Genomic DNA, 19,379 nt, shown 5'->3' with positions numbered 1-19,379 from the left:
GTGCAAGCTCCATGTCAGCAGCATTCTGCTTCTACTAGTAGATGCCCCTGGCTGTGACCACCAAAACCTGTCTACATTTAAAGCACACAATCAGAGGTTTAGGTCAACCATTAGCATAGTCAATGGCCCAACACTATTACGCTTTCAGGGAACTGAGTGGGAGGAGAGGAGGAAGAAGCACCCACCCCAAATCCCACACAGTGTCCCCTACCCCAACTCCTGCCCCAACCACTCACCATCTCAGGTCCTAATGCCGGTGACCATTGTCCCTGTGTAACAGTGTAACAGTGGCCCACTTTATGCTTTGAATACAACCCTCGCTGCTCTGCCACTGCAACTTATTTTTGAAATGGCCACTTTTCTGTCCCTCCTCTTCCCTTTACCCTCCCTAATCTCAGGGGGAACAGGATCACCTTTCTTCCCCATCCGAGGCGGAATTATCTGTCCTGAGTACACACCCGCCATAGGAATGAAGTAATCCAGACCTTGGGGGTGGTACCAGAAGATCTCAGAAACTTGGGACTATCTCCCAAATTAACAAGTGGATTACAACTCCAGACAGAGAATCCAAGGAATGAAGCCTTTGAGTCACCTCTTTAAAAGCCCCTGCTGATGGGCAGAATCACAGCCTCTGGGACAGAAGGCCCCTGGTTCCTCCTTTGCTAGCAAAACAATAAATCTTTTTTTCTTTTTCTCAAAATCATGTCTTCATTATTGGCTTGGCGTCAGGTAAAGGACCGAGCTTTTGGCAACACCGACACCTGCAGCAGCGGCTCTGGGTGCTGCTGCTCTTACCAGTGAAGAGAGAAAACTAAACCTGTTCTTTTCCCTCCACAGGCTGCCTCCTCTGGGGGCCCTTGAGCACCTGTTCTGGACAATTCCTCTTGTCCCCTCTTCTTTCCTGTTGAGCAAGTGCAGTGGGGGTGGCTCTGCTGGAGGTGGGGGCAGGTGGAAAGGAGTGTGTACATCCCCCGGGGGACTCCGCTGAGTCTGCACCCCAGGAGGGTCACCATGTCTCTTGTCCCAGAGCTTCCCGGGTGCTTGAGGAGACAACCTCACAGAGGCAGAGCCCACAGGACCTCAATCCTCACAGGACAGGTCCCTTGGAGCCAGCAGAGTCCTGTCACCACTGTCTCCCAGGCAGGCTCCACAGACACGCTCCCCCAGACAGCTCAGAACTTAGGTTTCCTGGACAGGTAGGAGGCTTTCTGCCTGCTCTGCTCCAGAAACAAAGGAGACAGAGTGGCGGCAGGTGCCTGCGCCTACATGAGAATGCGTGGGAGGGGAGGGAATTACCACTGAAGCGCAGCCAAGAGAGGCCGGGAGATGGAGATCAAGTGTGGCTGGATCCAAAGGCCCTGGGGAGGGTGGCCCTGCGTAGCTGCAATCCCTAGAGCACTGTGACTGCCACCTCTCTCCCTCTGTCCCCACCTGAACATGGCACTCTCCTAGTGTATGCCCATTTCAGGGTCTATCTCCTCTTTGTGTAAGGATGAGGACCCTGCCCTGATGCACAGAGGCCTCACCCTAACACCTCTCCAGTCCCCTATTTCTGCCCGAGGGCCCAGCCTGACATGGACCAGAGGACTCACTCCACCTGGTATGAGGAGCAAGGGCAGCATTGGAGGACCTGGCTCTCTGCAAGACAATGCTGCAGTCAGGTCCTCAGGCCCAGCCAAACCACCTGTCAAAGATGGCCACAGATGCCTGCTGAGTATGTGCCCTGGGCCTCTTGTCCACTGTGTACAGTCTAATGCCCCCAGCAAGCTGTCTGGCACTTCCCCAGGTCTGGGCAAATCAGTCCCTGTCAATGTGACCTTCATTTGTATTTTGAATGACAAATGGCTGCAGGCACTCTCAGCCATCACAGTGGACCTGTGAGGACAGGGTCTATGGCTCTTAAAGGATGGAGAGGAGACTCTCCACCCCTGCAAACAACGGCCAAGGGAAACGTCCAAGAACTCCGAAGAACCTGAGGATCCTTGTCCACCCTGGGAGCCAAGTCCTCATTTACTCCAGGATGCTGGGATTCCCAAATGCTCAGGTAGGAAGTAATCATTCAAAACATGTAAATTAAGTTACCCCAGGAGCTTAATAGATTAGTCATCAACTTCTCCCTCCTGTTGGATCTTAACCTTCCACAGAAATTAATCACCAAATGGGTCAAAACAGCCACCAATGATGAGCATGTTCTGTTCGCAGTGTGGGGAGAGATTCTGGCCAGCCCCTGGAAGGGGAAGGGCCTCCCCATCTGCACTCCCCTCGTCCCTCCCTGAAGCCCCCTGCCCGCCTGCCTCTTCCTTCACAGCCACTACCCGAAAGTAGGAAGAAAGCTCTGCCATTTACCAGATGCCAGCCCCTACCACTGGAGGGATAGGTCAGCCACACAGTGCTAGAGAAGGGCTCTGTCCTAGGGAGACAGGGGAGGAGGGTAGGTTCAGCACTCATGGTCAGCTGCCAGGGCAAAGAACTTCCCACAGCTATTCTTTTGTATATTTACATCCAGAACACTTATTGAGCACCTATGATATGCTCAGAGTTGCATTGGTGCTCAGGATATGGAAGCCAGCAAGGTCCAGTAACTAACTGCCCTTAGATGAGGCCCAGTCTAGTGGACACACACTAGCACCTGGTCCCAAAAAGTGCACCTGCTCCTAGGGAGAGCAGGAGGGCCCCTGGAGAATGGGCCCCTTGGCTTTGTCTGAGGCATTAATTGATGTTTGCCATGGAAGACTGGTCAGAGAAAAGGCCCAGGCCAGTTCAAAGGCAGGATGGTCCCTGGGCCAGCAGGACTCTGGTTCAAGGACAGGGCAAGCCACTCCCCAGCACCTGCCTCCCAGACCCAGAACTCTTCCTTTGCAGCAGTTATGCACAGGAGCATCTATTGCTGCTCTGGCTGCTGTTACTGCTGCAGGTTTCCCGAGGGGCAAGGCCAGAGGCCGGAGGCTGGGCTGAAGATCATCCATTCTGCCCTTGGTGTCCACAGGTTCTGCATCCACAGATGCAGCCCACCATGGAGGGACAATGTTCTGTGAAAACATTGAGTCATTCTGAACCTGGGGAGAGTTTTTCTTATTATTCTCTAAACAACACAGAATAACAACTATTTACTAGCATGTGCATTCCCTAGGCATTATACAGAACCTAGAGATTACTTCAATTGCAGGAGCATTAGTGACCATGTGCACTATTCTGTAAGGGGCCTGAGCGTCCATGGGGCACCTGTAGATGCTGGGTGAGCAGCGGGGGTACAAAGGGGAAGGGGATTGAACCAAAGACAAGACAGCCTCCTTATTCTTCTGGTCAGAGTTGTTGGGGTTGATGGTTGACCTTGGCCTGAGGCTCTCACCAACTATCCCCAGGGCCAACTCTTCACCACTGACCTCTTCACATGGAGACTTGGCCCCCCTATGAGTCCACTCTTGGTTCCTGAATTGGAGTCCTGTGGCTGTGAAGTGCATCCCACATGCCAGGCCCACAGAGGACGGGGATCAGTGGCCACACAAGGGTTTGCCAACAGCTCATCGGGGGCATAAGTGTTTTACTTTGGAGACTCAAGGGTGGCACTGGGACCCACATGAGAAGCTCAGATTCACCTCTGTGCCATATGTCTTCCAGCACAGGCCTGGGCTGTGCTCCAGCACCTGTCCAGCCAGCCGGCCACCAGGCAGGGCTTGCACCAAGCTCCAGCTGCAGCTGTTGATGCCACAAGCCTCAGAACTGAGGGCAGCAGGCAGAGGACAGGGCACATTTAGCATTTCTCCATGATGGGCCTAGGATGATCTTCAGGCCCAGGGGCCAGGTGAAAGCACCGCCTGCAGGCCCTTTTCTCCCTGCAGCCTGAGACCGGCTGCCAAGGGGACACTGCAGCAGGACAGCAGGAGCAATGCATTGATTTGCTGAGGATACCAGTGAAGAGCCAGTATTGACAAGTATGGGCAACTGTCAAGGATGGTTTTGCTTCTGCAAGAAAAAATAAATAAAAGATTCTGCTAAAATGGCAAGTATTTACAACCATATATCCACTTAAATGTATTACATTGGGATTCTGCTCTTTATACATAACAATGACATTACCAGCCCAGGAGCACTAGGTAAAATTTGCTTTCAGTTCCTTTATGGTTAACTGTTATGAACTTTTCCACAAAACTTTCCACATCCTCTTGACTAATCCTCCCTGTAACCTAAAACAAGGTTTTTTTGTTGTTGTTGTTTTTGTTTTTTTTTAAAAAGCTGGTTAATGGATATCAAGATACAATCTATGGCTGTAAAATGTACTTTTCTGTGTTCATCACATCAGTATTGGTGGAACAGGGTAAGAAAAGGGTATCCCCACTAAACTGAAGCACTGTTTGATTCAAGAACATCTTAAACCTTAGCTATATCAAGAGCCATGTTTTACCTAGAGGGTACCTCATGCCTTCCTAACCCATAAGAGCATTTGAACTAATTTGGTAAGCCATTTGGTAAGAAAAATGGCTCTGAAGAGTGGGCTTTATTCATTTAATAGTTCAGATTTGAAGATCTCCTAGGTATGATAAGATCCTGTGTGCAATGAAATTACTTTCAAACCTCAATATGTGTTGAAATCACTTGGAACTTGGCTTAAAATAGAGCTATCTAGTTTATACTCAGACTTACTAACTCAGAAATCTTACTCACAAGAGGGGGTTGGCAGTCATAGGAATCTGGATTTGTAACCAGTCACCCAGAGAATCTGTTGCAACCTGTGAACCCATTATCATTGCAAACAATGAAGAGAAACAAAGATAAATTAGATCTGAAACATGCCTTAAAAATTATAGAGAACATCAGGTCATTAGTATAAGATTTATGCATTAAGTGTTTAAGTTACATGGACCACAACAGATGTAGAGTATATATAATTAGGCCATTGATCTAAATGATACCTTGCCAAGACACCCTAAGCTAGTAAATGAAGAGAATTTTAAATGAAAGATTTGAGAAACAAAAGGAAAGAGCAAAGGATAACTTTTTCCTCTAAACTATATACCCTTCTCTAAAAAAAAAAAAACTTTTCCACAGCTTAAATGACCACAATTGAATCTGCACCTTCAATTATCTATACCTAACCCACCATTTATCCAGAGCTCTAGGTCCCAGTGTTCTATGAAAACACTTCAATTTCCATGGGTTACACATGCCTCCACACAACTTGTCAAAAATCCAATACAGTCTCCCCACTCAGCTTCCTAAATCATCATTGAGACTCCCTGATTAATAGCTGCCTCTACAGAACCCGTGACCAGGCCACAAAGCAACTAAGACCAATGAAGTTCACCCCCCATTGCTCCATTTTAGGCTCCTCGACCTGTAATCTACTGAGAATCTGACCAGTCAACACTACCATAAATTCTTCTATCTTGGCAAACCGACATTATATCACAATTATATCACAATGACTCTCCCCACCCTCGATAAAAACCAACCCTTCTTGGCACCTAACCTTTTATATTGATGCCCTTCAAATGCACTCATCTTGGTCAATCCCAGAAGCTACTTTATACCTAGACTTAAGTGTGGGGGACACATTAATATGTTGATCAATTGTTAATGTTGAATGGCCCCTATTCTAATTCACTGTGACCAACCTCAGTGGTCACAGTGAATTAACAATAAACAATCCATGACATTGGTTGTATTTGGTTTTCAGGTGACTGTTCTGAATTCCATCATTTTTGACATTATCCTTGCTCAATTCCCACATCTTCTATTCTCACCAGATGCTCTTGATATTGCTTAAGACAATATATAGATATGCATAATTATGGTTATCTTTGTCTTTGGAGTTATTTAAGCAAAACAAAATAATAGTGATCTCTCTCATTTTTTATGTTCTGTTAATTTGAACATTCATTTTCACTCAACAGTTATCCCCTATGTAGTCTTCCCCTTGCTTCAATCCTTCCCTTCCTCCTACTGGAGATTGAACCCAGGGGCACTCTACCACTGAGTTACATCTTCATTCCTTTTAATTTTTTTTTTATTTTTTAAGACAGGTCTCATGAAGTTGTCCAGGCTTGAATGGAACCTACCATCCTCCTCACTCAGCCCTACAAGTCTCTGGAATTACCACCTAGTTTTCCTATTTCTTGCTTTCCCTCTTCTTTAATTTCAACAACCTCTTCAACATGATGTTTCTAAAATACTAAATCTGATTCCTCCTCCACCCACCTCTCTCTCTCTCTCTCTCTCTCTCTCTCTCTCTCTCTCTCTCTCTCACACACACACACACACACACACACACACACACACACACAGAAACATTCTGTAGCTTAAGTGGGAACTTACTTTAAACAAATAAGCAATCCATGTCAGAGATTTCTGAAGACAGGATTAAAGAATATATCAAAGGTACTAAGAAGGAACTGCTAATCATTGGTCTCAGATAGACATCTAGGAGCAGTGGTAAAGAGAAGAAGCCTCCTGAAATGAGGCACCTCTGAAGTTATCGATACTTTGCTTATTTTTCAATAAAAACCTCAAACACTGGGACTCACCCTGCAAGGTTAAAGGGAGAGTACAGGGAAAAAGGGTGCTGGTTCTTTGTCTTAACCTTGTCACCCACTGGCACTCATGTGGAATGAAAGTCTGAACACCTAGGATCCATGAGGTTGGAAGGGAGTTGTAACAAAGCAGGACTGTGGGGTCAAGTAGCCCTGGAAGTGAGTCCATACTTCATCATAATCTGGTGACCAATGAAAAAATAAATAAATAGAAGGGAGGCCAGTACAATAGAGGATGAAAAATTGGAGGAGGGAAGAGGGGAGGTATACTAGGGATTAAAATGGAGCAAATTATATTCCATGCATGTATGACTGTGTCAAAACGAACTGATTGTAATGGGTTACAATGAACTAAAAAAACATTTAAAAGAACTATATTATAGTGTATATATATACACTATACTTTATAACATATATATGTAACTATTATATATAAAACTCTCTCTCCATATATGTGTGTTGTGTGTGTGTGTGTATGTGTGTGTGTGTGTGTGTGTGTGTGTATATATATATATATATATATATATATATATATATAACCTTTGGTGAGGATTAAGTTGAACGTTATATAAATTTCAATATTATAATGTTATAATGTTCAATATTATAATTCACTCATATTCTTCAATGCAAAACTATGTCAAGACTAGAGCAGAGGTGTACAGTTAAGATCACTTATGTTATTATTTATATCTTGCTCTCTCTGATAAAAAGGCTACCACAAACCTTTTTATGTCTGTATTAACCATCTCTTTTAACTTTGCATGTCCTGGGACTTAAAAACTAACATTAAAAGTTTTAGGTATTCAACTGGTATTTTAGTTAACCTGCCAGAGTTCATAAAGGGATCTATAAATAAAGAGATGATTTAAATTATTATATGAGTTTTTAAATGTAGTCTTCAGAGTATCTGTAAATTTCAATGTAATAAACACTGATGACAGCATTCATTGAGAATAAATAATAAAATTGTTAAAAGATTTACATAAACTTAGTCTTAAGCAGATGGCACTCATTAAATAATGGTTATTGTTGTTTTATTCTTTTCAGTCACATACAACACCAGGATACACCCTGACATAATCACAAAAGCATGGAACAGAACCTGCTCCAATTCAGTCCCCAGCACTCCCCACCTCTGCTCCCTCTACTCCACCTATTCTTTTTCAATCCATTTAGAGTTTACTTTTTTTTAAATTAGCATCCTGTGAATACACCCAGTGCCAGGAACCACCATGCCACATCCATGCATGCTCATAAGAAACCTCAGTCATACTCATTCCACTGTTCTTCCCTTTTCCCATCTCTTTCTCCTTTTAAATCCTCTTCTCAATCTCAACTCTACTGATGTCTCCTATATTTTGATGAAATTCATCTTACTTTTTCCCCTTTCTCTTTCTCCTTTTTTAAATCCCTCATCCCTTATTTTCTATTAGCTTCCACCTATCAGAGAAAACATTCAACTCTTTACTTTCTGAGTCTGTCTTACTGCAGTTCCATCCATTTATAGGCAAACACCATAATGTCATTCATTTTTATGGCTGAGTATTGTGTATCTGTACACAATTGTGTTATATATATATATATATATATATATATATATATATATATATATATATATATATACCACTCAATTGTGTACATATACCACCTTTTCTTTATTCGTGCATCTATTGAGAGTCATCTAAGTTGGCTCCTTAGTTTGACTACTATGAATTGTGCTCCTATAAACATTAATATGTTGCATTACTATAGTATGCTGATTTAAAATATTTTGGACATATACTGATGGGTAGGAAAGCTGGGTCATATGGTGGTTCTATTCTTAGTTGTTCAAGGAATTGCCACACTGTTTTCCGAAGAGGTTGCACCAATTTGCAGTCCCACCAGCAATGTATGAATGTACCTTTTCCCCCACATCCTCACCAACACTTATAATTTATTCTGGATAATTGCCATTCTGACTGGAATTAGATGAAATCTCAATGTAGTTTTGATTGCATTTCCTTAATTGCTAGAGATGTTGAACATTTTTTTCATTTATTTGTTGACCATTTGTATTTCTTCTTTTGAAAAGTATCTGTTTAATTCTTTTTCCCATTTATTAATTGGGTTATTTGGATTTTTGGTGTTAAGTGTTTTGAGTTCTTTGCATATTCTGGATATTAACACCCTGAGGAGCAGGTAGGAAAAATCTTTCTCCATTCTGTAAGCTCCCTCTTCATGCTCTTGTTTCCCTTTGAAGCAGAAACCTTTTAATTTGATACCGTCCCATTTATTGATATTTTTAGTTTATTTCTTGCACTTTAGGAGTCTTGTTAAGGAAGTCATTTTCTTCTAGCAGGCGCAGGGTTTCTGGTCTAATTCCTCGTTCTTTGTTATACTTTGAGTTAATTTCTGTGCAGGGTGAGAGGTAAGAGTCTAGTTTCATTCTTCTACATATGGACTTCCAGTTTGCCCATCACTGTTTGTTAAAAGGGCTATCTTTTTTCCAACATATATTTTGGCACCTTTATCTTACTATCAGAAAACTGTATTTACATTGATTTGTCTCTATGTCTTCTACTCTATTCCATGTCTTCCTGCCTATTTTGGTGCCAATGCCATGCTGGTTTTGTTACTATCCTTCTGAAATATAATTCTAGATCCTATTTCCTCTGTGAAAATCAAGTTGAATTTCAATTTCCAGGCATGTTATATTATCAGCCACTTTTATGTTGTCAAACAAAATAAAACATTTTTTTAGGTCTCTAAATGCACTGTATTTTATTTTTTTCTTCTCCTCTGGCTAGCTTCTTGCCATGACACTCCAGCCCAAAGTTCAACAGAGTATGAGAGCTGTCTTTGGAAGCACAAGTAGTAGCATATCAAAACACTCCTAGGGCTGGGGCTATAGAGTTCAATGGTAGAGCACTCACTTCTCATGTGTGAGGCACTGGGTTCAATCCTTAGTACCACACGAAAATAAAATTCATAAAGATATTAATAAAAAAGACCCCTAAAGTTCAGAATCAGCTCCCCTTTTTTTGGTCCTATTCGGAGTGTATCTTCTATTCATTGAATACATAAAAGTTGGAGACATGGCTGTTTACAACTTTTAAAACACACTTTGAAATAATAAGAATATATTGCTAACAGTACTCATTCATTTTTCTTCATGGAACTGTTAGGCTTTTTTCAAACAATTCGCTTAATTTGCCAAACAGGTACAATGCTTTGGCCAAATAATTCTGAGTTATATCATGTCAATGTCAATTTGCATCACATGCTGCTTGGTAAACAGTGAAGAAATGCATGTAAGATACTATTGATGTATTAGAAGATACTTACTTTTCACTAGGAGAGCCACAGGTAACATCAGTCAGCGGAGAAAAGGCAAAATCTTCAGTCACTTCTGTTAAGTGGCTGAATCCTCTTGTATCCTTGAGCTTTGGATTAACAAGAGCACAAAGAATCTCATAGAAAAGAGTTCTGCTTTTGGTACTGAAAACTTGATTTTTTCCTTCAACAGTTATCTAGAAAAAATTCAAGTATAAAAATATATACTTTAAAAATAAACTTCTTAAATTACATGTCATCTACATACTACATAAAATCTTTATTAACAGTTGTTAATGTTTACAAACATGAACCTATGAAGCATTTAAGAGAAACTGGTATTTCAAATACATACATTTGCGCTTTAAAATGCAAAAATAAACATTTAATTTTAAAAAAGACACAATAGCCAAAATATTTTCTATTTAATCTTTAATAGCCAAATGGTCACCTGGATCACTTAACTACAATAGTTAGCCTGATGAATTAAAACAAGTCCCATTTTTACACCACCCCCAAGAACATACATTCTTTTGACTAGCATATAAAGAAATAAATGCCTAGAGAATATTTTTTTATAATGGTAGTAGGATTATTTTTGTCTGTTTTTCAATGAACAGAAGCTACCATATGTCATTAAATTCTAATAATCAAATCAAGAAATTATTTTCAACCAATAGTACTCAAAACCACCTGGCATCCTTGTCTTTTTCAGAAAGTATGACCCTTCCTACTTTGGAAGACTACATTATTCATTATTGGAGGAATTAGAAAAATAGGGGGGAAAATCACCTTCATGGTTTTCCCTTGCAAGAATGAAGAAGCCCACATCTCAACTAATACCTAAGCAATGGTATGAAGCCACTGACTTATTTTGTTCCATTTTAATATATCTAATAAGTTCCTGTTAATTTTTTAAACTCCAAGTCATCACTTTCTCTATATTCTACATTATGCTCTTCCTGCCAACATACATTATCAACTTGCACATAAACTTATATTAGCCTTAAAATGACTAACCAGTTTCTCCTGCTAAAGGAGCTCATGGGGGAGTTCTCCATATTTTTGTGTGTGTATGACTTAGTAACATTCCAAACTCAAAGAAGAACTCAAGATCTGAATTTATAGTAGCCACCTCAAAGATAGAAAGGGAGAATGCAGAATGATCCACAGGGGAAATACAACGAAAGGAACAGAATAACAATTTAACAATGAGGAAATTACAAAGGAAGATGAAAGAACAGCTGATTGGACACTGAAACAAGCAAACTGGTCATAACAAATGGAAAATAAGCTCAAGAAACTCTCCTAGAACTCAAAGAAAACGTAACAGACAAGTAGGACAAATCTCTCAGACACAAGCATACGAAAGAACAGATACAAGAAAAAAAATACCACAGTTCTTTAATAAGCTAAAGAGACACTCCTGTCTAAAAGTTCAGAGATTACTTTCAATCAGAGGAAATTAAGAAAACAAAAAACACCAGACATATAATATCTGAGTGATTTTTTTAAAATATTAAAAAAGTCATACTAGAAATCAGAAAAATAAAACATAATAACAGAGAAACAAAAATTCAATCTGACATGAGGCATTTCTGAAAATGAAATGCCAGAAGCCAACAGAGACACAGGTACATAATTTTAAGAACTAAAAGTTATGATCCAAAATTTCTAGAGTTTTTCAAACTGTTATCTATGTTCAAGGAAAATAATTCCTTTTAGTAGAGTGCACAAAATAAAACAAAAAGGGCATTTATATAACGCTTGGTTATTGTGGGCATTTCAGAGTTCTTACAACTTTATGTTAACTTCTTTAATCTTCACAAGAATCCTCTGAGGAAAGTCCTAGTATGACCTTTGTTTCATTTCCAGGGAAAAAAACTGATTCAGAAAGAAAATAACTTAAGTCAGCCAGAACACAGGGTTGGTGACTGGCCAAACCCAGGAGGTGTTCCTGACAGATACCTGCACTGACTGCCCAAATCCTCCACAGGCTTGTCAAAAAACAACACAGATTGACTCAGGTCACAGACAACTTAGTTAAAATTATTGCAATTATAAAATACAAAATCAGTCAGTAAAATTCAGATTGAAATCTAAGCCAATTAGTACTATTATAAATTATAGGTACAAGATAATCTTGGCATCAAATGCATAATATTAAAAGTGTGTGTGATAAAAAATAAATAGTCTGGCTTTTTAAGGACATTTTACATAAACAGATACAAAAGAAACACCCAAATTATAGAAATTGACTTAAAAACAAGCAGAAGACTTAAAGCAACCATGGGAAAAAAATTAAAAACCTGTCAGGGTTAAAAATAAAAGAAGCAACCATTGGAAATGGGAGATGGTCTACCAAACTTGCACAAAACAAATTATTCATATGCTCTTTCAAGTTTTCCAGAACACAAAATTAGACCTCCTGACTCATGTTTTATTAACCTCCAATTGCCAGGAAATCTAAATCTGGTAAAATTAAAATTGTAATATCAAATCCAGCAGGGTTTTAAAAGACTGATAGTGTTATTAAGGCAAATGACAGCTTTTAAAATTATTTTTACTGTACCATGCGTGGGAAAATCAGAGGCCAGAATATCATGTTATTGCAAAAATATGCCCAACCCCACTGTTGGATTTTATCTAGAAGTCTTCATATGAATCATTTAAAGCTATTGCTTTTTTTAGGACAATATTTGTATCATGCAAACATGAATAAATAACACTTCTAGAGTGTGTGATCTTATCTAAGATATTGAGATTTTAGTAAAAAAAACATTATGGAAAATAAAACAAATATTATGTAGGGCGGGTTCTGTTTCAAAGAACTTGGAAACTTAGAACTTAGAAACAGTTTTACCTGCAATACAAGATTTTATGTAACCAAGTTCTATTCAGCCCTGGCAGATTTAGGCTGTAACTTCTGAAGCTGAGGTTGAAGTGTTAGTTTAACATGATATATATGAAAGTTTACTAGATGAAGTATAGGATTCCTTAAATTTCAGATGAGCACATAATAACTGGTTGCTAAATAAGTATGGCAAGTTAAGTATTTTATGATGTATATATGCTTAAAATTTAGTTGTTCTTTATCTGAATTTCAAACTTAACTGGGCATCCTTTAATTTTATTGGTTAAGTTTTATAACCTTATCCATATGTGATTATCTATATCTTCAGTGCTTTGTTTTATTATTCTTGTAGTCTAATTATATAACTATTTCTAAAAAATGAAATATTTATTTTGTGGCATACAGTCATGCATAACTTAACAAGGGAGATATGTTCTGGGAAATGGATAGTTCTGTCCTTGTGAATATCACAGAGTACTTACTACCTGGTAAGTACCTACATGCAGGATACATGGTTTAGCCTACTGCTCCCAGGCTACAAATCTGTACAGCATATTACTGTACTTAATACTATAGGTGACACATGGTAGTATTTGCAAATGTAAACACAGAAAAGCTACAGTAAAAATACTAATAGGAATTTATAATCTTATGGGAACACCATAATGTGGTCCATTATTGACTAAAATGTTTTTGTGTGGTTCATTCATGGCTGTATTTCATCAATACACCAGAATTTATTGAACTAGGCCCCCCTCGATAGCAATTTTTTGTTTCAATTTTTGTTATTACCGTAAGTAATGCTAAAATAAGCATTGCTGCCATACATGGTATTTGAACAAATGTTCCCAAACCCATTTGTTCTGTTTGAACACAACACCTATTAGGTATTCATCTAGAACAAGCTTTAAAAGTTATAACCCAAGAATTTCAGAGGTACCCAAATTTTTCCCATATTAAAAGGAAATATAAAGTTCCTTTTGGTAAAGCACACAAATAATCATAACAAAACAATCAAGATATATTATTTAATAACCACTTAAATCAGTGTTGATTCTTTTTTAAAAAATATTTATTTTTTAATTATAGGTGAACACAATCTCTTTATTTTATTTCATTTCATTTTATGTGGTGCTGATATCAAACCTAGTGCTTCATGCATGCTGGGCAAGTGCTCTACCTCTGAGCCACATCCCAACCCTCAGTGTTGAGTCTTGACCAATGGTATATAACCATCTTATATAACTTACTGAGGAAAAGGGGCAGCAGAATTTTCTTATATCTTCTGCAAAACATTTGATCTGAAGTTCTCTGCTCTACCCTACATTGTTCTCATATATGCTTTCCCTTGTCTTGGCCAAAATCAACTTGCTGATGTCCCATGCCATTTCATCATTAGAAAATTTAAGTAACATGGACGGGGGTCATGGCTCAGTGGCAGAGCACATGCCTCACACATGTGAGGCACTGGATTCAATCCTCAGCACCACATAAAAATAATAAATAAAACAAAATAAAGATATTGTGTCCATGTATAACTAAAAACAATATTTTAAAAAATTTAAGTAACATTATTTTCTGGAGTGAGATCACTATTTTCTAGAATGTTCTCTATGTGAAATAACAACCACTTCTCTGCTTTACAAGCCACTTGGCATGGCCTCTTCTTCTTACCTGTATACATAACAATTTTCTTTTTTATACTTTGAGCTTTATATTTTAAGAAATATCATGGGAAATAGAATAGACATGATATTCTAAGTCCCTGCTGTAAACATTTTAAATATTTAAAGGTCACTATGTTAGAAATATAGTATTAATAAATTCATACATATGTGATCAAAACTTTTTATACTTATATGTAAATGTGTTACTATAAAATATCTTGGTAAGAATCCCACACACACATTCTCATGTTTTCCTCTAATACTAACTCTTTTCATTTATCTATTTGCATGTATGTCCTTGGGCTCATATCTCCATTTAACTCCATCATTTGCAGAAGTGTAAATAAATAAATGGGTTTAAAACAAAACCTAGTTGGTCCACTCCAGGCCAAATTGAATGCCTAAAGTTATCTGGCCAATCCATAGCTTTTCCTTTTCTGGGAAAGTTTCCAGTGCCCAAGAGGAACAGAGAACAAGCAGTGGATAATTGTTCCTGTTTCGTGGCATTTAAACTAAAAGCACTATGTAGATGAATACCTACTCCAAGTCCTCTTTTTTTTAAACTAAATTATTTATTTATTCTAATTTGTTACACATGATGGCAGAATGCAATTCACAGAGCACAGTTTTTCAAGTCACTGATTATACATAAAGTATTTTTCACACCATTTGTGTCTTCATACATGTACTTAGGATAATGATGTCTAACTCATTCCACCATCATTCCTACCCTTCTATTCCCTCCCTCCCCATCCCTTTACTTTTCCCTTTCTAAATTTCTTCCATTCCTCTCATATTCCACTCCATCACCATTATGAGTCAGCCTCATCATATCAAAGAAAACATTCAGTTTGGTTTTTTGGGATTGGCTTGCTTCACCTAGCATTATATTCTCCAACTCCATCTATTTACCTGCAAATGTCATGATTTTATTCTCTTTTAATGCTGAGTAATATTCCATCATGAATATATACCAAAGTTTCCCTATCCATTTATTTACTGAAGGGCATCTGGGTTGGTTCCACAATTTAACTATTGTGAATTGTGCTGCTATAAACCTTGACATGACTGTGTCCCTGTAGAATGCTGTTTTTAAGTCCTTTGAGTATAAATCGAGGAGTTGGATAGCTGGGTCAAATGGTGGTTCCAATGGGAGCAAATGTTTACCACAAGCACTAATCTCTAGAATATATAAAGCACTCAAAAACCTTAACACCAAAAAACAAATAACCCAATCAATAAATGGATTAAGGAACTGAATAGACACCTCTTAGAAGAGGATATACAATTAATCAACAAACATATGAAAAAATGTTCAACATCTCTAGCAATTAGATAAATGCAAATCAAAACTACTCTAAGATTTCATCTCACTCCAGTCAGAATGGCAGTTACCAAGAATACAACAAAAATAAGTGTTGGCAAGGATTTGCAGAAAAGGGCATACTCATACATTTCTAGTGGGACTACAAATTGGTGCAAGTCCTCTTTTTATGACTGCAAAAACAATAGAGGTCAAATGCCAAAGACAAGTGAACAGCTTCTGGAGAATCAGAAAGAGCCTGCAGCTTCCAACATCTGTTCTGCCTTTCTAGACTTTGAACTATTTTTTCTGCTGCACAAGATTATGCAAATTGAATACTGAGGGTGTCAAACAGGCATCACTCATATCCAAACAAAAGTTCATTGTCAGGTATGATGAATTCTACTCTTATATTTAGAAGTTTAGTGTTATCATAATTCTATGTATGTGATTTAATAGAATGCGACTTTTGTGTTGGTTTTCTAATTTGTCAAGTTTTATTAAACCAAGTGTTTCCATTTGCAAGTTTTTCTTACCTTTTCTATTAGATGCACCACAGCACTGAGCTGTTCGTCCGTGTTCTCTGTGGCTACATTCATGTTAATGTTGTGGAGCACTCTGTTAAGAATGTCTTCATCAAGGGGCTGATGTAGCTGATCAGCAAGGCCCCAAATCGCCTGTGACTCTGCATCAGAGACAAGAGTGATGTTGGCAGTACCATATGCTTTATCAATTCTGGCATCACCTTTTGGGCCCAAAAGCACAATCTGAAAGCATTTAGGAAATGGACTTGAATACCCTATATCTGGCGTTAGGTTGACATCCAACATGGTGTTGCTCTGGCCAGGTTCAAAGACCAATGTGCCTTCATTTCTCATAAAATACTTTACAGAAACAGCTGGAGATATGAGAGTACGACCAATTGTTTCAGCACTCCTCAACTCCTGCAAAGGAAACAATAACATATAAGTGAAACTATGTTGTCTCTGAACATGCCATAAACAAAATTTTATTTCGTAAAAATAAAATTCTATTTTTGTTAAATAAACTGATGGGCAATATAGGGCTTTATATGTTTTCTAATCTAATTAAAAATTTGTAGAGATAAACATACATCATACAGTAATGGAGTTTGGAAAGACAGGTTCTTTTGAGTGAAAATATCAAAGAAGAGAATTAGAAAAGAAATGTTGCTTTTTCCCCATAAATGTCTCCCAGGTGAACACACTAAAAGTTGTGCTTTAGCTTACACATGCTGGAGAACATACGTATGAAGGAACAAAAGAAATATTAACATTTCATTCCTACCTGGAAATTTGTTGGGGAGGTAGTTGTAAAGTAGGGAGGATAAGGAGGAGGCAGAGAGAAGGAAGGAGAAGGAAGAATAAACTGGTCTCTTGCTCACGCTTAAATACAGGAATGCAGGAATGTGTTATAAGGTCCTAAGTGCATATATCTCTCATATTTTCAGTTTGGTTATTAAAAAGTATTCAGAAAGTGAAGCATGAATACTTAGTCATGGAAGAATGAAAGGAATTCACATTTATTTACAACTGAGCCAACAACTGTGAAACTCATAGTATAGCCCAGGATTGCAAAATATAGATGCAGAATTAAAGAGCAGGTCACTCATAGGAACTATTATTCTAGTGAAGACTTACAGAAAACAGAAGAGCTATGGAATTAATTATCTATTAATACATGGTGTTTTATGACCAAAAACATAGACAAAGTAAGGGAAGGGAAAGGTCAGGGCACAATTTTAGATAATGCTGGTTACAAAAGTTCTTGAGCTGATATTAAAAAAGACCTCAGTGAAGTAAAGAAATAGGTTACATGATGATCTCAGCAGAAATATTCTAGATCTCAGGAGAAATATTCTAGGCAGGAAGAAGAGCAATCACAAAGTTCCTGAAGTAAGAACCATCTTAGTATAAGAGAAGAAACCAGGAGGCCAGCGTGACTGGAAGCTCACATGAGAGGTGGAAGGGGTCATTTGGGGTGGGCACATGATTGGAAGCATGGAAAATACAAGAAAGTGGCCCACTTCATCCAATGTTTTCATCAGCGTTCAGGCTGTTATCTTTATTAGTCTTTTAACAGGAAATAAGCACAGAGGCAGGAAGAAGGCACACGTTTTTGCAATAGTTCATATGAGAAATGGTGGTAGCTTGATTTAGGGTCCCAGGAGTGGAAAGATTTGAAGTACCCAGACTGGGAATGTATTTTTAATATAGAGTTAAGAGGACTTTATGATGAATTCAATGCTGGGTTAAAGGAAAAGGAAAATTGAGGATAAAGTCTAGCAGCTGGCTTTGATGAATAAGTAACTGCATGAATGATAGAAAGCTAGGGGAAATATTGTTGAAGGAGATATCAAGAGTCAATTATCATACATATTAAGTCTGAGATGCCTCAGACACTGAAGCAAAGATTTCAAGTAAGAAAAATCAGATACATGAGTCTGGAAAAGGGGAGGCAATTGACAAAAATTTGGGAGTCCTCAGCTTTCAGGTAACACTTATAGGTCGGCATAGTATAGCCTGGAGAGTGAGTCTGGGTAGATTCCAACAGGCATCATCACCTACATTGACATCAGAGAGGAACTCCCAGTGAGGTAATATTAAGAGCAGGAAAGTACCACAACCTAGGCACCCAAAGGGAACAGCATCCTTCAGGAAGAGGAAGTAATCAACTATTTCAAAAAATGAACAGTCCATGAAGACAGTCTTTTAAAATCATCTGCAGAACAATGATAGAACAAAAACCTTACTGAAGGAAACTACTCAAAAGCTTATTGGCTTTTGTATTTTAAATGGTTACACTACAAATATGCATTGAATATTATATAACAAAAATCAGAACATGTTGGATGGGTATTTAACAAACATTGTTGAATGAAATAAGGATGCCTCAGAACAACATGCCTCAGAACACAATTTCAAGAATTTAATTTTCATAACTTCCTAAACAGGTAGACCCAAAAAACATATGGTGGATGGTAAAACTACAGATAAAAGCAATGGAGTAGTTAAACATGAAATTCAGGAATAGAGGTTATCTGTAAGATAACCTCATATATCAGAGAGGGGTTCATGGCCCCTAGTTTTAAATTCCTGGTAAAGCTGGATTTCTCACAGAGGTGGTGGTGTTTGATTAGTATGAACTGCATATATACATTTGTCCACTGTTTTCTGGTAGAATTTGTTTCGTAATTCCAATATTTAAAGGAAGTAAAAAAATCAAAATGTTCTTATATTTATAAAAATGTGGCACAAACAATCAGCAGTATGCTATTGGAAAGTCAATATAGAAACATTTGAATAAACAGGCATTATAAGAATAAGAAGTAAATTCACAGTGTTTCTTGAACTTGTGTACTCTGAGCTATTGCACAAATATATAGATGATTAGCATCTGTTTTGAAATTTGGTTTAAAATATAGATGATTAGAATCTGTTTTCAAATTTGGTTTAGCTATAGGCCTATTTAATGGAAGCATAACTAGAATGGGTGATCTTTTCATTATTTCAAGTAATTAGGATGGAAAATTTCTTCTTTATATTATCAAGACTTAAATATTGGAGAATATATGCTGCCTGTATTTATGTATATGGGAATGTATTTATGTATATGGGAATGCTGACCTAACAAAGTATATGGATGTTATAGTGACTATTCTAACTTCATTAATCTCTCCTAAGTAAAGT

General features: G+C 38.2%; 1 protein-coding gene across 1 annotated transcript in view; it reads right to left on the bottom strand.

The window, feature by feature from the left end:
- Nucleotides 1-3,057: 3,057 nt before the first annotated feature.
- LOC144374779 (adhesion G-protein coupled receptor V1-like) overlaps nt 3,058-19,379 on the bottom strand; it is an 87,074-nt gene continuing 70,752 nt past the window's right edge. Inside the window, 3 exon segments of the mRNA XM_078037515.1 lie at nt 3,058-3,963; nt 9,858-10,042; nt 16,206-16,613. Of these exon segments, the coding sequence (XP_077893641.1) occupies nt 3,786-3,963; nt 9,858-10,042; nt 16,206-16,613 (771 nt within the window). The 3' untranslated portion in view covers nt 3,058-3,785.

This window comes from Ictidomys tridecemlineatus, unplaced genomic scaffold, assembly GCF_052094955.1.
Source record: "Ictidomys tridecemlineatus isolate mIctTri1 unplaced genomic scaffold, mIctTri1.hap1 Scaffold_88, whole genome shotgun sequence".
Classification (NCBI taxonomy): domain Eukaryota; kingdom Metazoa; phylum Chordata; class Mammalia; order Rodentia; family Sciuridae; genus Ictidomys; species Ictidomys tridecemlineatus.
Note: the sequence above shows the minus strand (reverse complement) of the source record. Positions and strands in the feature narration are given on the sequence as shown.